The 18,144-nt window shown below is 38.1% G+C and overlaps 1 protein-coding gene across 3 annotated transcripts in view; it reads left to right on the top strand.

The window, feature by feature from the left end:
- UNC5C (unc-5 netrin receptor C) overlaps window positions 1-18,144 on the top strand; it is a 393,124-nt gene that overhangs the window by 268,974 nt on the left and 106,006 nt on the right. For all 3 annotated transcript variants that reach the window (XM_054484519.2, XM_063663920.1, XM_054484518.2), the window contains exon 4: window positions 13,456-13,559. In XM_054484519.2, coding sequence (XP_054340494.1) covers window positions 13,456-13,559 — 104 coding nt within the window. The remainder of the gene's footprint in view (window positions 1-13,455; window positions 13,560-18,144) is intronic.

Raw genomic sequence — 18,144 nt, 5'->3', positions numbered from 1 at the left:
AACATTTTTAGATAAGGGAAAAATGTTTAAACAATAAATTAATTAATACCCTTGTTTTATATAAATCTTGACAGTTGTATTCGTTTATCAGGTTATTCCTATTTCAAGATTAAATATTATAATATATACCTGATTGTGTCAGTCTATATTTTTTCAAACATATTTGCTTTTGTAGATGGTCAGAAGTTCCCAAGTTTCATGAATGCCCCACAAATTCTTAGGCATTTATAGCTCATATTTATTCTGAGAGGTAGACAATAAATTCATAGAACGCCGTCTCACAAGTCATATTTTGGGAGAAATCATCTATACATATGTTATAGGCAGGGCTGGTAACACACTGGACAAAAATGTATTATTAAAGTATGTTTTATGCTGTATGAAAAGTGAAGTTTATGGCTAAAATGCTTATTTGCGAGAAAACAGCTTGTCAGCAATCATTGCATGCTTTTTTTTGTACTCTGAGAAAAGAGCCTTAGCTTTTTGGTATGTCAGGTTCCTCATCCATAAAGTTGGCATATTTCTTATTATTTGTCCCTAAGACATACCTTAAAAAAATACTGTGATGACATATAATCATTTTTTTTCTGAAACTAAAGATGCATTGTGAATATAAAAGAGTGGCTTGTATGGATTTTTTTTCTTCCTCTTTTCTGTGGTGGATATCATTTTGGAGTGCCAGCTGAAATATTTGTTTAAAAAAAAACTCCTTAACAAGACTATCTGAATACAAATGTGTTTGTCCTATAAATGCCCAAAAGTCAAGAAATAACGAAGAATGGCTGAAATTGTCCTCCCTTCTAAAGAGTCTTTGTTCCCTGGAATTTCTCTCATTTAAATGATCTCAGTGCAGTAAGTGATAGCCAGGGCTTGGCACGACTGAAGAAATTACCAAGCTTACCTTTCTGCTGACTTGCTGCAGATCATTCTAACCTCTCTTCCTGGTTATGAGTTATGATATTATGAAAGTGTTTGTGGTAAATTCCTAAGAGAGAATGAAAACTTTACCCCTTACAAAAGCAAAATGCGGTTATAAAACAACAGGAAAAAAATCAAAATCGATTGTCTTTATTCTTTCTTCTTTAGTCTCTGTCCTAGTAACCAACATTTATTATATGCTTACCGTGTGCCTAACTCTGTTATAAGACGCTTGTTCATGTTAACTGTCATAATCTTCATACAACATCCTATGAAGTAAGTTCTGTTATCTTCATTTTGTAAATAACAAAACAGAATCATGGAAATATTAGCTAACTTGCCCATGTCACCTGTTTAGGAAACATGGAATCTGAGTTTTAAACAAACTTTTCTCTTTGTAGTCCAGTTCATTGCACACAGTTGCAAAAAACATACAACCATTCTTGACTTTTCAAACTACAGAGGGAACTGCATATAGTTGATTTTTGTTTGTTTTATTGTTTACAATATTTGAGAAGGAAAGATACGTTAAAAAAAAAACAAAAAAAAAAAACAAAAAAAAACACCACCAAACTTTTTATTTCTTTAATTTGTTTTTTTAGAGACAGGGTCTTGCTTGTCACCCAAACTGGACTGCAGTGGCATTAGCATAATTCACTGCACCCTTAACTTTCTTGGGCTCCAGCGATCCTCCCACCTCAGCCTCCCTAGTATCTGGGACTACAGATACCTACTACCATAACTCTGCTAGTTTTTCTATTTTTTGTAGAGATGAGGGTTCTCACTTTGTTGCTCAGGTTGCTTCCAAACTCCCTGGCCTCAAGCGATCCCCAACCTTGGCTTCTCAGAGTTCTGGGATTATAGGTATGAGCCACTGCACCCAGCTTCAATTTTTAAAATATTATATATCCTTTATATTTACAAACCACAATAAGAGTTGCTTAGCATAATAATATTTTTCTTTATTTTTAAAAATTCCAGCAAAAATCAGGTACTCTATTCCTGGAAAAGAAAACCATAGCTAACATTTCAGGGTTCTATGGCATTAAGTCAGGCATTTTTCACTTTTAATAAATGCCCAAAGCTCTGAAGGCTAATCTAGTTCTTCCAAAATATGCTTCACTGGTTTGTGCATAGCAGTTATTTCCTGTTAACAGCCAGATTTGGTGATTTAAGCATAAATTCTAGTTTGCTATGACAACATAATTAGCTCTTTCCATCATTATTGGAAGAAAGATGCATTTTTTTTCCCTTTAAGAACACAGTATTATTACTTTGAGTGACCATGAAATTATTTGCTAGAGAAGCACTTTGAAAATATATTAAAACAGCTTTTTTAAAAAAAAAAAATTAGAATGTGTTCAACACCATTGTTCACTGAGTGTGTAAAAAGAATTAACTGAAAAGCACTTGAAAGTATGAAAATGTGAATCATAGTACAGCAACTGTATTTGCTTAATTCAGGGTCAAGCCTAGGTCAGAAAGTGAGTAAGTTGGCCAGCAGCAGATAACAACATGAAGCTCTTCTAAGTACAGAATTTCCACAGATCGAGGGCCATTTTGTCAAGACCAGTTCAATTTGGGAAGCAAGAAGCTTATTTCTGATATTTGGAGTTTGGCTTCTTAGTAAAATTTAAAGAAATAAATATCCAGTACAACCATCAACTCTGTGAACACTTGACAGCAATGCTGATTTAGGGGCTGGAGGAAGCAGGTATATAAATGAGTACATTGACAGAGGACTCTTTATGTAACTGCACTGTCCTAAGTTTGTTATGTATATTACCTTTTAAAATCTTCACAGTAATCCTATATAATATGTACCAAAATTATCTTCATTTTATGGATGAAGAAATGAAAACATAGCAACCTCAGTAAGTACAGAACTACGATTAAACTATGGCAGAGCAGATCCAGGCTCCATGCTTGTAACCACCACAGTAGGATAGATAATGGCCCCTAAAGGCATCGGGTCCTAATCTCTGGAATTTGTAAATATTACCTTATGTGGAAAAAGGATCTTTGCAGATTTGGTTAAGAATCTTGAAATGGAGAGATTTTCCTACATTGCCCAGGTGGGCTTTAAAGGTCATCACAAATGCCTTGTAAGAGAAAGACAAAGGGAGATTGACACAGATTGAAGAAGAAAATGCAGTGTAACCACAGAGGTAGAGATTAGAGGGATGTAGCCACAAGCCAAGGAATGCCATCAGCCACTGGAATCTGGGAGAGGCAAGTCATGGTCTCTCCCTAAGAACCTCCAGAGGGAGCGCATAATCCTGCTGTCCCTTTGATTACGGCTCAGTGAAACTGATTTCAAATATTTGGCCTTTAGAACTACAAGTGAATATATTTCTGTTGTTTTAAGCCAGGAAGTTTGTGGAAATTTCCACTGGAAACAAATACAGCTGCTATGCAGCATCCGTTTTCCAGCAAATTCACATCATGGAGTAACCCACTTCTAAATAGCTGGTGAACTTGAACGAGTGAGTTAGCCTCTCACAGTTCTAGTTATATAATCTGTAAACTGCCGGGCACGGTGGCTCATGCCTGTAATCCCAGCACTTTGGGAGGCTGAGGCGGGTGGATCACAGGGTCAGGAGATCGAGACCATCCTGGCTGGCACGGTGAACCCCATCTCTACTAAAAATACAAAAAGATTAGCCAGGCGTGGTGGCAGGCAACTGTAGTCCCAGCTACTCGGGAGGCTGAGGCAGGAGAATGGTGTGAACCCAGGAGGCAGAGCTTTCAGTGAGCCAAGATCACGCCACTGCACTCCAGCCTGGGTGACAGGGTGAGACTCCCTCTCAAAAAATAAATAAATAAATAAATAAATAATCTGTAAAGTGAGGGGGTTGGACTGTGTGACTTGTAAGACATTTTATAGTTAAATATCATAAGGGAAATTGTTTCCAGGCCTTCAGTAAAGGGAATTGCCAGATTATTTTGGGAAATGAATTTAACTCAGCATTTACTAAGGCGCTACTATGTACTCAGCACCAAGCACCAAGATTTATTTGATCTCAAAGGATTTTTAAAATTTTAAAATGTAGCATTCAAGGCTGGGATTAAGTTTGTTTTTTGAAGTAAAACTAAGCAGTGACAGGATATCGGATAGAAACATGGCCATAACTGTGCAGACACATGCCATATCGGGAGTTTCTGTGCAGTGAACTCTAGGCTGAGGATGCAGATTCATTGCATCTTGCCTGTTAATCCCTGCTCCACTGTGGCCTCCTAGAGTCCTGTGTTGGAGCAGATCCTGAAGCTAAATCCAGACTCTGGAGAAAAGAATATCATGGTCAGTTAGGTATAGACACACAAGCTGGAGGGGAATGTAGTGGTTCCAAATATTTGCCATTCCTACTCTAAAGAACAATAATTAAGATCATAACCACTCTTAACTGTTTCCTGCTATACCTGAAAGAGCTTCAGGTTCTTCTTCAAAGCAACTGTAGAAATGACAACATTCGTTCCAAAAAGAATGTAGAGACATTTTTATTCTAAGTAATCATCAAGAATTACAGAAATGACTGCAGTGTCTTTTCAGCCATCAAGAAGCTTTTTCTTTTCCTAACTCAGGTGCTATTGGTTTACATTTATTAAAAATGTCAACTAATCTTCTGAAGTGCCCACATTTATTGCCTAACATTCCTTCTGAAAGTAGGTGAAGGAATATAAGTGAATAATTATAAAATACTAATTTATGAAATGTTACGTATGCAATCCTACCGACAAAAACAGCTTTACTCACCAACATCTCTTGTTGGCTTTCTTAGTTAAGTGTCTGCAAGTCAGAAGCAAAAGGCTCTGGGGATTTTCTCTGAGGTGAGAGAGAAGCCACAAGAAACATTAAGGTAACTTGACACTTTCAGCATTGACCTATCTGGACCATTGGTCTCAAAGTAGCAGTCCACAGGCCCAATATGGCATCCCACTTTTTTGGTTTAGTCCTCAAAATGTTGGCCCACACAAGTATTTTGATAAAGTTTTAAGTAGCTGACAACATACACAGTTAGAAAAAAAAATCTCATAAAAATCCACATTATCAACTTCTGTTAGTCATCAGATTTGGGGTCTGTGGCCCATTGAGCCTGCATTCCTATTGGCAACATGCAGCCAGAGCTAAGTAACAAGAGTAAAGAGGAAGCTGATTGATTGGTTTTGTACCCACGTCTCCGTTAAAAGTTAGAAAACAAAAGACAACCCAGGTAGGTGTCATGTTTCAAGAAAAAAAAAATCTTATGCCTAGCTTTCTCCCATTTGTTACCTGAATGGCCCCTGGAGACATATGAAAACTCAAGTCCTGTGCTAGACAATGTCAGCCATCAGCTGGTACAAAAGTGAGCTCTGGGACACTGTGGAAACACCAACAGGGACACACTGTAAACCAGGCATTTAGAGCCACAGTGCAGAAGCAGATCTTCGTGGCTCCCCACAGCCTCCTACCGTGCCCACAGTGCCATGCATATCTTGGTGTTCCATAATCAATGAATCAGTTCATCAACCAGTGCTTCCCAGATTTTAGTGCTATGCAGAAAACACACCTGTGGAGTTTGTTAAAACTGTAGATTCCCAGGGCCCAACCTGAGTGTGGAATCTGCAGTTTGATCAAGCACAGCAGGGTAATACCTGCATATCTCTTTATGAAACATCACCTTCAATTATTAGCCCTCCCAATTGCTTTGTCTCACTTGGTTATGTTTATTTTGATTAGTAGTGATAACAGTAAATGTATAGCCTAATAAAATTTATTAATACTTTGGGGAAAAAGTAGAGTGGGGGATTATTATCTTTTGGGCACTTACTATATGCTAGGCCTGTGCTTAGAATTTTATAGGTGACCCTTCCTATATAACCCTGTGAAATTATACCCATTTATAAGCTGATGAAACTAAGGCAGGAAGAGGTTGACCAATGTGCTCAAGGTCAAATGGATAGTAAAGTGGTAGAGTCAGGACCTAAACCCAGGGTTGTGTATGCCAAAACCTTGTTCTCAGCCACAGTGTTAGCCTACCCAGTGGTTTTCAGACCTTTTTGACTTACAATAAAAAATAGGTTGATATTATGATCCACTAGACACATACCTGCATCCTTACACACAGAAACATATGAGTGTACATACACATACACATCTATAAGACTATGTATATCTTGATAAATGCTGTTTATTCAGTTTCATACTTTTTAATGCTAGGTTTTAATCCACTGAATAGATGTTATAACCCTCTCAAGGGTCATGACACTCAGTTTGAAAAACAGCAATAAACCTGAAATTCCACAACAACAAAAAGGAATATTAGATACTATAGTTTATGGACCTTATGGCCAAAGTGTGTGTGAGAATGATGTGTACAAAATTTATGCAGATGAGTAATCACCTTTCATTCCAGAACTCTCTGAGTAATAATAAATGTAATTATAATAATTTATTACATATGTTGTGCTTTATAATTTTCCAAACTTTTCAGATTCATTATCTATTTTAATATTCACAAAACCTGATGAAGTCTAAAAAAAGAACAACAGTAATAATGTAACATATCATTTTTGTCTTATCATTCTGTGGAATTTAAGGATTTAGATTTCCACTAGAATAGTCTGTTGAAGTATACCCATTGAAGAATTACTTACTTCATAATATCAGTCTATCACATCACCAGTATTTTTTTTCTTAAAAAAAGTTATTCTATGCTTAACGATGGATAGAAAAAATAGAACATATTTTATTCTAATAAATAAATCTTTCTGCATAATGAAGTACCTTTGGTGAGATAATAAATATGTTTAATAAATGTAAATCATTTTTAAATTGCAATAAAAACATGCTTATCTTCTTCAAGGCAATAGTATCCACAACCTGCCTGCTTAGCTACCACAGGGAGATGCTTTTGTTGATATTTTCTCCTAGTCTTCTAAAATCAGCAGGGCTCAGAGGTGGAGAGATGTTAGTATGACCCATGATAATAGAGCCTCCACTTTCCTATTATAGGTCACACTCACCCTTTTCAGACAGTGACAGGCAAAGTTGCTCAAGAGATGGCACTGGGAAGAGACAGGATGTTCTGCCCCTTTTGTAAATGTGCACATTGGGATGATGGGCTTTCTTCCACACTGTTTCGGGTAGGCATTTTCCTCCCGTCCTCTCTGTCCCGTGGAGACAGAAAATTAGTTTTGTCAAAATAATTCTTAGTGCATTTACAATCATCGGGGCCTGAATTTTCATCTGCTTTTGTGGATTATATTATATTACTCTCCAGGATTTATACAAAGAATTTGCTATTTTTTTTTAAATATCAAATTTTTGTAACCCACTTCTCTCCCTAGTTTCTAAATCTTACACACACCTGTAGATCCAAGTGTCCAAAAAGTTCTGCGAAAGTTGTTCTGAGGGGAATATTATAAGCTGTTGTCTTCAAAGATGCGTCAACTCCTTGACTTTTGAAACAATTTCTTCTTTTATTTCTCTTGGACACATAATGGCAACCAAGAAGTACCTTATTCCACAAAGGATAAGTTTTCCGCCCTAAAATGTATATTTAAAATCTCAGTCTGTTCGGTAATAGGTCCTTACAGCAAAAGCATCCTTCAGAATTATCTAGTAATTCATTTTCATTTCATAAATATGGAAACTGAAGGCCAGAAAATCTATCTCCCAGGGGGTCTTCTTTTCTGCTAACCGCATTGTCAAAAAGCAGAGCTAATGTTTGCAGAATGCCATGAATTCATGCATTCTGCATCACAGCTAATTTGTATCCACAGTATATTGTGCAAAAAAAAATCATTGAAAGCATCAAAATTCTACCCCCCAAAAATGAGACTTTGTGTGCACATGTGTGTGTCCAAAGGGACTTTCTTTGGTTATGTATAAATGGGAAATAGAAATCTATATTGTTTCAGGTCTGATTCTACATCTGCTAATTGGATGTCAGTGTATGGATTTAGTAAGCCAATATTCATGTTCTTAAGTAAACATCTCTCTGAATGCATACATATGACGATAGCTTTTAATTGGCAGAATCAATGACTAAATTAGATGCATGCCAAGTTGACTTCGCGAAAGTAATCTAGGTTATTAATGAAAGGACTTCACACTTATTTTAGTAGCAGTCTTATAACTAATGGAAAGAAAGCAGAATGTTGAATCCTAAAGGTCTTCCAAGGGCAGAAATTCGTCTTTTTTTTCTGACAGGAATGGCCACATTATTCTGAACCATTCTGTTTTACATCTAATTCCTAGCTGACAAGTGTCCGTTTTTCATTCTTATTCATTCGTCACCCTTGTGTTCACTCTGCCTGCAAGGCAACTGGCCTGCCTTCTATCACATCTCTCCAAATGATAAAAGATATGCTTAAAATCTTATCTACCCTCCCCTTGCAGAGCAGTGAGGCGGCATGCTGAAATGAGCGGCTTCTGTGCTGCACAGCCGCGATATATATCCTATGCTCATTACACAATCTGAAAGCCAGAGAGGAGGTTTTATGGCAGGAATTAAAAGTGTTTTTCAGGAAGAAGTATTGCCTTGTAGGGGGTTAAATGTGAGATCATTCTAGAAATTAGATAAAATTTATATAGAGCTTAAAGCCAAACCCTTAAAATAATTGTGTGGTATTCAGTGATGGTTTAGTTAAACCTGTCTCTGGAGGTAGATGCCTGTAGCTGTCGCCATTCTCAATTAGGAAACAAGGGTCTACATCAAATGTGCCTTTATATGGCAAGAATTAGAAAACTGTGCCAAAAATTGCACCATATTCTAAGAAGAATTACAGCATGCTGCACTCAAACCCATTGCCCGTTAATGGTGCTACTAACTTCTGTCACCTTAAAATTTTGGAAAAGAGTATTAGATACTGTTGGGACTTAGAAAACAATACCCCAAAATGAAGGCCTCAGAAGCAAAAGTTTTCTCTGACCTTCTCCTGCCCTCCTGTCTCTCAGTCCATTCTTCCCCAAGGCCAGCCATGGAAAAGACAATCCCTCTTCCCCCGAGGTGAGTCATAGAAACCTCCTTAGTCCAAAACCAGCCACAAAACTGAAAAATATTATTCTAAATTTCCATCCTCCGTTTTGTGTAAAAAGTGACCATAAAAAATTTATCTAACCTACCCTGTGTGATCATAGGTCATAAGACCCCCATTCCGGAGAGGGTCCTGCCTGACACCCAGATGAAGGAAGAAAGGAATGCTCAGAGAGGCCGGGAAGAATCTAGACCCACAGTCTTGCTGGGCCTCTCCACTCAGTCTGTTAACATTAGGTCAGATCCTTTTTGTCCAATCATATTTCTACACAGCTGTCCAGACTTTGTTGAACGGAAGCCTAAAAATGGACAATTATCCCTGGATCTTTATGTCTTCATTCCAAGGCTCCCATGTGTACATGTTAAATAAAATTTGTCTGTCTTCTCTCCAATTAATCTGCCTTTTGTGACTTAGTTGATTTTCCAGTGAACCTTCAGAGGGCGAAGGAGAACTTTTCCCTCCGCCCCTACAGTACCCAGAATGGTCATTTCCCCACTTCCTGGTCACTCCTCATCACAGCTTGGTTTCTGCTCCCCGTCACTGCTAAACTTCCCAGACCAATGACTTCTCTCCTATGAGTACTTCTGAGTCCTCCACTGCATTTCTCCTATTGACCTCCCCACTTTTTAAAACTTTATTTTCCTCTTGGCTGCTCTAACACTAACTTCCTTGGGTTTTCTCCTACCGCTTTGTTCACTCTATATCATTGGATGACAGCTTTTCCTCTTGAATGTCACTGTCCTCTTTTTTTTATGCTGCAGTCTATCCCTGGTGATGCCATCTGTTTCCAGTGCTTCAGCAATTGCCTAGTTGGTGAAACACAAGAAATCCTAGCAGGCCTTCTTTTCCAAGCCCTAGACCCGTGGTTCTCAACTGGGGGTGACTTTTCCCCTTAGGGGACATTTGGCATTGTCTGAAGGCACTTATTTTGTTAAGATTGGGATGGGGTTCTAATGGCATCTAGCAGGTGGAGTCCAGGGATGTTGCTAAGCATCCTGCTATGCAAAGAACAACTGTGCCACAAAGAATTACCCAGTCCCCAAAATTAATAGGGTTGAGGTTTAGGAACCACGATCTAGACTACTATACTTTTCAGTTTGAATGTTTCATAGATATGCCAAACCTAACATGTACCAAAATGAATTTATCTTTCTCTCTGCTTCCCTGCCCATCTTGATACTATGCCACTCAGTGTTTCTATCAAGTTAGCAATGCAGTAGCTGAGAATATAACATTATCCTTGCCTTCTGGCGCTCTCCAAATACCTACATCTTCTTCAAGGTATGATCTATTTATTTCTAGAATTGCTTCCTCTTCTTCCTGTCCACTATCACTAGCTGAGTTCAGGACCCCATTATCCCTCATGGTTTATTCAAATGAGTCCCTAACTAACTTCAGGCTCCTCACCACTGCCTCACTCCATCAGTCACTCTGATGGACACCCTTGGTCTCTGATCTCACTCCTTTGAGGGTTTGCCGTTCCATAGCATGACAGAAAGGCTTTTCATAAGCACACCTCAGCTTACCTTTCTAGTCTTCTTTCTGTGTCTTGTACATCTTCATCCTGAGTACCTAATAAAATGTCTACCATATGGAGACAACGAATAAATGTTAAATGAAATTGCTCTATTTAAATACATATATGCCTTACTTTTTCTTGTTCTTAGCACTCATTTTGTGATATCTTGATTAATTTAAATCAAAGTGAGTCACTATGTTATTTAATTCGAGAACTCCTTCCAGTTATTATGTCTTTGCCCAACCCCACATCAGGCAGAAGTTCCTCAGAATCATTTTTTACAAACAAGATATACCTTGTCAAGAACATTTTAGCCCATAAATGATATTCACTGCTGCTCTTTTTATTGGTATCTGGTGTTTCATCAAATTTTATCTCAGTGCAGTTCAAAAAACCAAGAGAAGCCACCACATCAGAAGAGAAAATTCTTAATGTTTCCATTGGAATAGTACGAATTAACCAAAAGAGATGTCAGGGGGATGTGTGGGGTGGCAAAATGTAGAAAATCCATATCAGCAGGTTCTAAGGCAGCCATTGATTATTATGCTGTGAGGCTCCAGGTAATTTGGTCAACATGTTTTTTGGATGTAAGACAATGACATGGTTTAGATAACTTTAAAGTTATGATAACTTTGTGGATTCCAAATGTTCATTTCTTTTTGTTGTTGTTGTTGTTGTTGAGATGGGGTCTCACTCTTTCACCCAGGCTGGAGTACAGTGGTGCCATCTCAGCTCGCTGCAACCTCCGCCTCCTGGGTTCAAGCAATTCTTATGCCTCAGCTTCCCGAGTAGCTAGGACTACAGGCCCACGCCACCATGCCCAGCTAATTTTTGTAGTTTTAGTAGAGACTGGGTTTCGCCATGTTGGCCAGGCTGGTCTCAAACTCCTGACCTCACCTGCTTTGGCCTCCCAAAGTACCGGGATTACAGGCATAAGCCACTGTGCCCGGCCCCAAATGTTCATTTCTACAATGTATTCAATGTCTTGACAATCAAGTTAGAAGCATTTTCTGATAGAAATTCTATCACATTTGGAGGTCTCTTGTCTTGCCTCAAACCCTCATAGATCTATAACTTTCTCACAACCTTTATAATCTTGAGGGTTTTCTTCTGCTGAGAAATTCAACAATATGGCAAGTGTGTAACAATGCAGTCCTTTCTCAGTGCATTTTTTTCCAGGTGCTTTCTGGTAGAGCTCTATTAGCGATATACCTTGCGAGCAGGGGTCGCAACCCCTGGGCTGAGAACTGGTACTGGTCCATGGTCTGTTAGGAGCTGGTTGCACAGCAGGAGGTGAGTGTCAGGCTAGTGAGCATTAACACCCGAGCTCTGCCTCCTGTCAGATCAGTGGGGGCATTAGATTCTCATAGGAGCATGAACCCTACGTGAACTACAGATGCAAAGGATCTAGGTTGCACACTCCTTAGGAGAATCAAACTAATGTCTGATGATCTGAGGTGGAACAGTTTCATCCCAAAGCCATCCCCCCCATGCCCCACCCCAGCAGTCAGTGGAAAAATTATCTGCCATGAAACCGGTCCCTAGTGTCAAAAAGGTTAGGGACCACTGCTCTGGAGTCTTCAGGTTTCCACTCACTGGTTCAATCCACTGCAATGCTGCTTTCAGATTCTTATGTCTTTATCAGGGACCTGGGATAACAGAACAGAGGCATTAATTTTTTATTAAAATTCACTGGGTAAAATTCTAATAACTCTTTAATGGAAGGAACTGAACTGTATATGCATAAAATGAAATTTTTTAGGCTTTTTAAAAAAATGCTGCTTCAAAGTTCTATGACTAAATTAACTTTTTAACTTTAGAAATTAGACTAAATGTATATAGAGTTTAAAGCCAAACCATTAAGACAAAATAATTATATGGTATTCAGTGATGATTTAGTTAAACCTATCTCATGAAGTACATGCCTCTGATGTGTTTAAAATGACAAACTGGCTTCTAACATTTTTGTGCCCATCTAACAACAGTTTGTAAAACTCAGCTGCATACTCCTGTATCAACTATATCTATATAAATACATAATTAGATGCCTGGGATATTTGAGCAGAAATGACTAGTCTTCTAATTAAAGAATGGCCATATGATTAAATGTAGTGATATCTTGGGACTGTTCTCAATTCTCTTTTCTCTGCCTTGTACTTGAGACACCTGAAGAAGTTATGTTTCTTCTTTACAGATTCCAGTATTCTGTTTTCCACTTTGAAATGGAAACTCAGAGTATTGATCAAAAGATTCCAGAGTTACTGGAGCTTCAATAGTATCCATTGTGAGAAAAGAGGAAAATATGTATATACATAAGGGAGTCTGTAGGTATAAGAATCAAGAGAATGGGGTTCTTTTGATTTAAAACTGTGATCATCGTAATTGATGATCAAAAAGTCCTAACAAAAAGCAATTAATGAACTTTATTAATTGTTAAAATAAGGACTGCCAAAGTCTTCCATTGAAGTTTAAAGTAGGAACAGTTCATAGCCTCTGAATTTCACAATTTATTCCACATAATTTGTCACCACATTATAGTAAAGTGCTAACAACATGTGGTTAAACAAAAATGCAAGTCCAGGCACCATGGCTCACACCTATAGACCCAGCACTTTGGGAGGCTGAGGTGGGAGGATCACTTGAAGTCAGGAGTTTGAGACCAGCCTGGGAAACATAGTGTTTTAAAAAATACAAAATGTTTTAAAAAATTACAAAATGTTTTAAAAAATAGCCAAGCACGCTAGCATGCACCTGTAGTTCCAGCCACTCAGAAGGCTGAGGCAGGAGGATCACTTAAGCCCAGGAGTTCAAAACTACAGTGAGCTATGATCACACCACAGCACTCCAGCCTGGGACACGGAGTGAGACCGTGTCTCAAAACAAAAAAAAAAGAAAAAAAAGCACAGATAAAATACTAAGCCAGAAAATTTTTTGTACTCTCTGTAAATGAATAAATATTATTTAATTTTGACATGTATTTTGTCACTTTTATGTTCCAGATCTACGGAAGACATTTGAGCAGGAACCCCTAGGAAAGGAAGTGTCTTTGGAACAGGAAGTCTTACTCCAGTGTCGACCACCTGAAGGCATCCCAGTGGCTGAGGTGAATAAAAACAATTCTTTGCATTTAGCAATTGGCACTAAGTTATTCTAACAGAGGCCTAATCCATGGCTAATGGTGCAGTGAATTAGGGTATGGCATGATGAATGGTTGGTAATGGAGTCCTAACTGCCTGCTGCTGGCAAAATAGATCTATTGGGAACTGATTAATGACTTGCGAGTCAATTAGAATGCCCCATTGGACAAAGCCACAGGCAGCTTGGTTTAGTTTTGTCATTCTCTTTCAAGAAATCAGAAATACTGCTTTATTTTATCTTATACTTATCACAGAGAGAGATGGTATGACTTAACAATGTGCCATCAATTTTATTATTGTTCTTGCTGAATGCGAAAAATGTGAGTGTAAGAAGAGAGTGTGTCTTTCTGTGTCTGTGAGCCTGTGCACCTTACATATGTATTTTCCATTCCATGAGGCAGTCATAGACATACCTAAAAGCCATGCCCACACACCTTGCATAAAAACATGTTTTAGGAGTAACAGGTGTCAATTAGTTTCATCCTATAAACTTTCGATTAAGTCCTACATTTTCCGCTTTTTGTTTCTGCTAGAACAAAGCCTATTGGTTGCTAATGAAGTATTACAAATCAGACGCATACCATGACTTTTCATTAGCAACACACAATACCATGTCCTTTGAAAATATCTCTCTTTGGGGAAGAGGACTCTGTGACCCAGAAGAGATTGCAAGCACTCACCATCATCTTAGATCACACTGTTGAGGAAAACTAGCACCGTGTCTTTCATTTGTTAACAAATAAATCCTAAACTCTAAAAACAGGTTACCCCTTAAATGATCATTAGGAGACATCTCTATATGCATCTGACACTATTGCCCTAACTGACCCCATGTCCTACAGGCCCAAGCACACATTAATTTGACAAGTGACATAGCTGCCAGTTTGGTGGTGGTCCTTGTTGGCCTCCAAACTACATTAAGTCATTTGAAAGTTTTACTCTTTATTACATGTGTTGAAAGAGGCATATTTCAGTTGTTGCAATTTGGACTTATATATGGGTTCAATGTATATGAATTTTTAAAAATTAAGCCCTGAAGTTGTGCCTATCTCTGAAAGTGAAAAATAATACTATTGAGACTTTCAACATAGTCCAAAAAGCAATTAATAATTAATAATGTGCTTACTATTTTATTTCTCATAGTTTTTCAATTTTTTTCAAGAAGTAAAGATGGGGTCAGGTAGTTAGCTGGTTCCCTGACAACAAACTCAAACATCTGATTGTTCTTTTAATAGTAATAATAATAATTAATTAATTGAAAATTTAGGCAGAGTCCTTATGAAATAACTCCATTTTTCTATCACAGCCATTCATATCTCTATGAGTCAATGCAAAGAACTCAAAGGAAATTTTAATGAAATTCCTTTTTTTTTACTTTGAAAGAGCTATTTTTTTGCCTTAATTTGGCATCTCATGCCAATTGTATCAGAGACTTTGCTTGATAGTAGCTATTTCATTCAACAGCATCAAAACCTTATCTCCCAGCACTAAGACACAGTATGATTTAATATGACTAGGAAGGAGAAAACTCTTCTCTATTCAATATTTCATTTTGATAATGACAATAGTGCATATGTCTTCTTAATGGTATTTCTAAAATTTTAATGCCCACCTCCTCCATGAAACCACCTTAAAGACCAAAAGAGATCATGAGCAACATGGGTATCCACGGCATCATTTTTGCTCAGGGCTTCTAAAAGGTAACTGATCCTTGCAAAGACTTTACGTGGGGAGATCTTAGTAATTTCTTCATTTTTTTCAATCTCCTTGACAAAGTAGTTCACTCTGTCAAGAAGTAAAGATTCACGACTGCAAACTAATTGGCTGTGAATTCTATTTGTATCATCACTAGGGAAGAGACCAATTAAAACTTGGCAAGCTCAAAAATTATATACCCATTTGACATTCAAAGAACTATATTTAATATGCATTTCTTTTTCATTTTTTAAAGTCAGAAGAGAGATCAAACATACATGCTCAAGAGCAGGCTAATAAATTCCTGTGTAGATTCTTTTCAACACTATTAAAATCACCAAGATCAGAAAACTAATGAATACCTTAACATGACATATTACAACTGCCATTTGCTCAAGAGGAGCAGATAAATTAAAAAAGAAAGGGATGAAAGGTAACTTAGTGAGTTAAAGGATTATATGACCGTTTTCCTTCTAATATAAATGCATTCATTATTTAATATTTCATTTATTTGTTTAAAGAATCTTCAAGCATAAAAATAGGATAAAGTGAAATATTGATCTTAAAGGAAAACCAGCAGGTAAAATTCATGTGTTTTGTAATAATTAGATCAGTCTTTGGGAGATGAGGCCAGACTGGATTTGTGCTCCTTTTGTCTCCAAGGCAAATGATTCCAAGAAAGAGTAAGGCAAAATATGTTCAATGAACATATGGCTGATTGTTTCAATTGATCTTTGTTTTATAAGCATATGTCTAGTTCTGTTGAGGAAGTAGTCAGGTACATTCTTTGCAGAATGTCAGGAAGCAGTAATTCCTTTTCTCTCCAAATCAGTAAGTTTTTCAAGAACTCTAGTCTTGGTTTTGATATACCACTTTGGGTACAAATAATGGTATAGGCATTTCTAAGGTAATAACGTTTTACTTCTTCCCTATTTTGGCATCCTATAATCTCCACCATAGAATGTTTTCTAATTTTCTTACAGAATTCCAGGTTCAAACCCAAACATCACCATTTTTTACTTTGGCCAAGGTATTTAAATACTGTGAACCAAAGTATCCTCAACCATAAAGGGGAGATAATAATAGTGTCTTTGTAGAATGTGGTCATGAGGTTTAAATGAGATAATATATGCAAATCACTTAGAACATGTCAAAAGCACTCAAGAAACATTGCTACTATTATTATATTATAATTTTTTAATTCACACAAGATCACACTCAACCTCTTAAATTCAAAATTCTTACTGACTACTTTGCCCCTCTTCTTGGCACTGTGGGGTATGCAGAGGGGAAGCTTCTGTCACCAAGATTCTCTCCTATATTCTCTAGTCAGTTGCTTTGGCTGGAGTCCACACATGCTACAAATGAAGACAATATTGTGAGCTTTAAAATAAGGAAATGCTCTTTCAACAACACTACCAGATAATTGGTTAATGAAACTATTTATAGCAAGTCGTGGTGTGCTGCTGCCCTTACCCTGATGTTTTGTTTTGTTTTGTTTTGTTTTGTTTTGTTTTGTTTTGTTCGAGATGGAGTCTTGCTCTGTCACCCAGGCTTGCACTGCACCCAGGAGTGCAGTGGCGTGATCTTGGCTCACTGCAACCTCCACCTCCCGGGTTCAAGCAATTCTCGTGCCTCAGCCTCCTGAGTAGCTGGAATTACAGGCGCACACCACCACACATGGCTAGTTTTTGTATTTTTAGTAGAGATGGGATTTCACTATGTTGACCAGGCCGATCTCAAACTCCATGCCTCAAGTGATCTGCTTACCTCAGCCTCTCAAAGTGCTGGGATTACAGGTGTGAGCTACCACGCCTGGCCCCTTACCCTGATCTTTAAAGCTACTATTGTTTATTCAGTCCTTATCGACTCAGAACACTAGACCAGCCCTTATATTTTCTCCCAAAGAGGAAATTTAGCCTGAGGCTACTCTTGGTAGGTCTTCTTTTCAGAGCCCAAGGAAAGAGTGTGACAAAGTAAGTCTCAGAGGAGGAAGAGGCCAACCGAGGACTCCTTATACTTCTTTAGACTAAGCCCTTTCCAATAAAACAGGGGACCCTAGGGATGAAGCACAAGAGTTTCAGAACTCTAGACTTGGCTGCTCCTTCCTCTGTTCTCCCTAAAGTCCTTTCTTTATATCTAGGGATTTTACTCCAAATATTTAATAACTGCATGGCTTCCTTAGCACAAGAGCAGACTCTTGGGGGCCTAGTGCTATATCAGATATAACTCTTTAGCCACTGGGTCACAGGGTACCCAGAAATCCCAGGGAGCCAGCCAGGGCCTGCGGGTGAGGGACACTCAGTAATTTAGCAACAGATACAGAACAGTTTCCACATTGAATACCTGGCATGGATGAACCAGTGTACCTGGCTAAACGGCAGCGCCTACATGCCACAATTTTATATAGCTCTGCCTACTGATTGTATCGAAATTTATCTGTTTACTCTTCTTCTTGCCCGACAAGCTCATGATGAAATGAGGAGCAAAAAGTTTTTTGTTCATGTTTTATCTCTAATGCCACCAGGTTATAAGTCACTTAGCAGATTCTCTAAGTATATTTAACTAAATGACAGAAAGAGGCCCTGCTGGATGTGACATGGAGGCAGCGCCTCAGGAGATGGAATGCTCTAGAAAAAGGATGTTTCTCATCCCTGAAGATGCAATCCTATTGCGAGATCTTGGTGTGGGATGACAGACTCCACCAGTCTGAACCCTGAGGGCAGGGTTCCAAACCACTAGGACCAGGAACCAAGGCCACTGGGAGTGGGAGACACTTGAGCTCCAGGACTATAAGGGGGGTGTCAATAATAATATCAAAATTTTCAAGTAAACCAGGTGAAAGAAAGAAAAACA

Source organism: Pongo pygmaeus, chromosome 3 (assembly GCF_028885625.2).
Source record: "Pongo pygmaeus isolate AG05252 chromosome 3, NHGRI_mPonPyg2-v2.0_pri, whole genome shotgun sequence".
Lineage (NCBI taxonomy): Eukaryota > Metazoa > Chordata > Mammalia > Primates > Hominidae > Pongo > Pongo pygmaeus.
The sequence above is the reverse complement of the archived record's forward strand: the minus strand, read 5'-3'. Positions and strand labels throughout refer to the sequence as shown.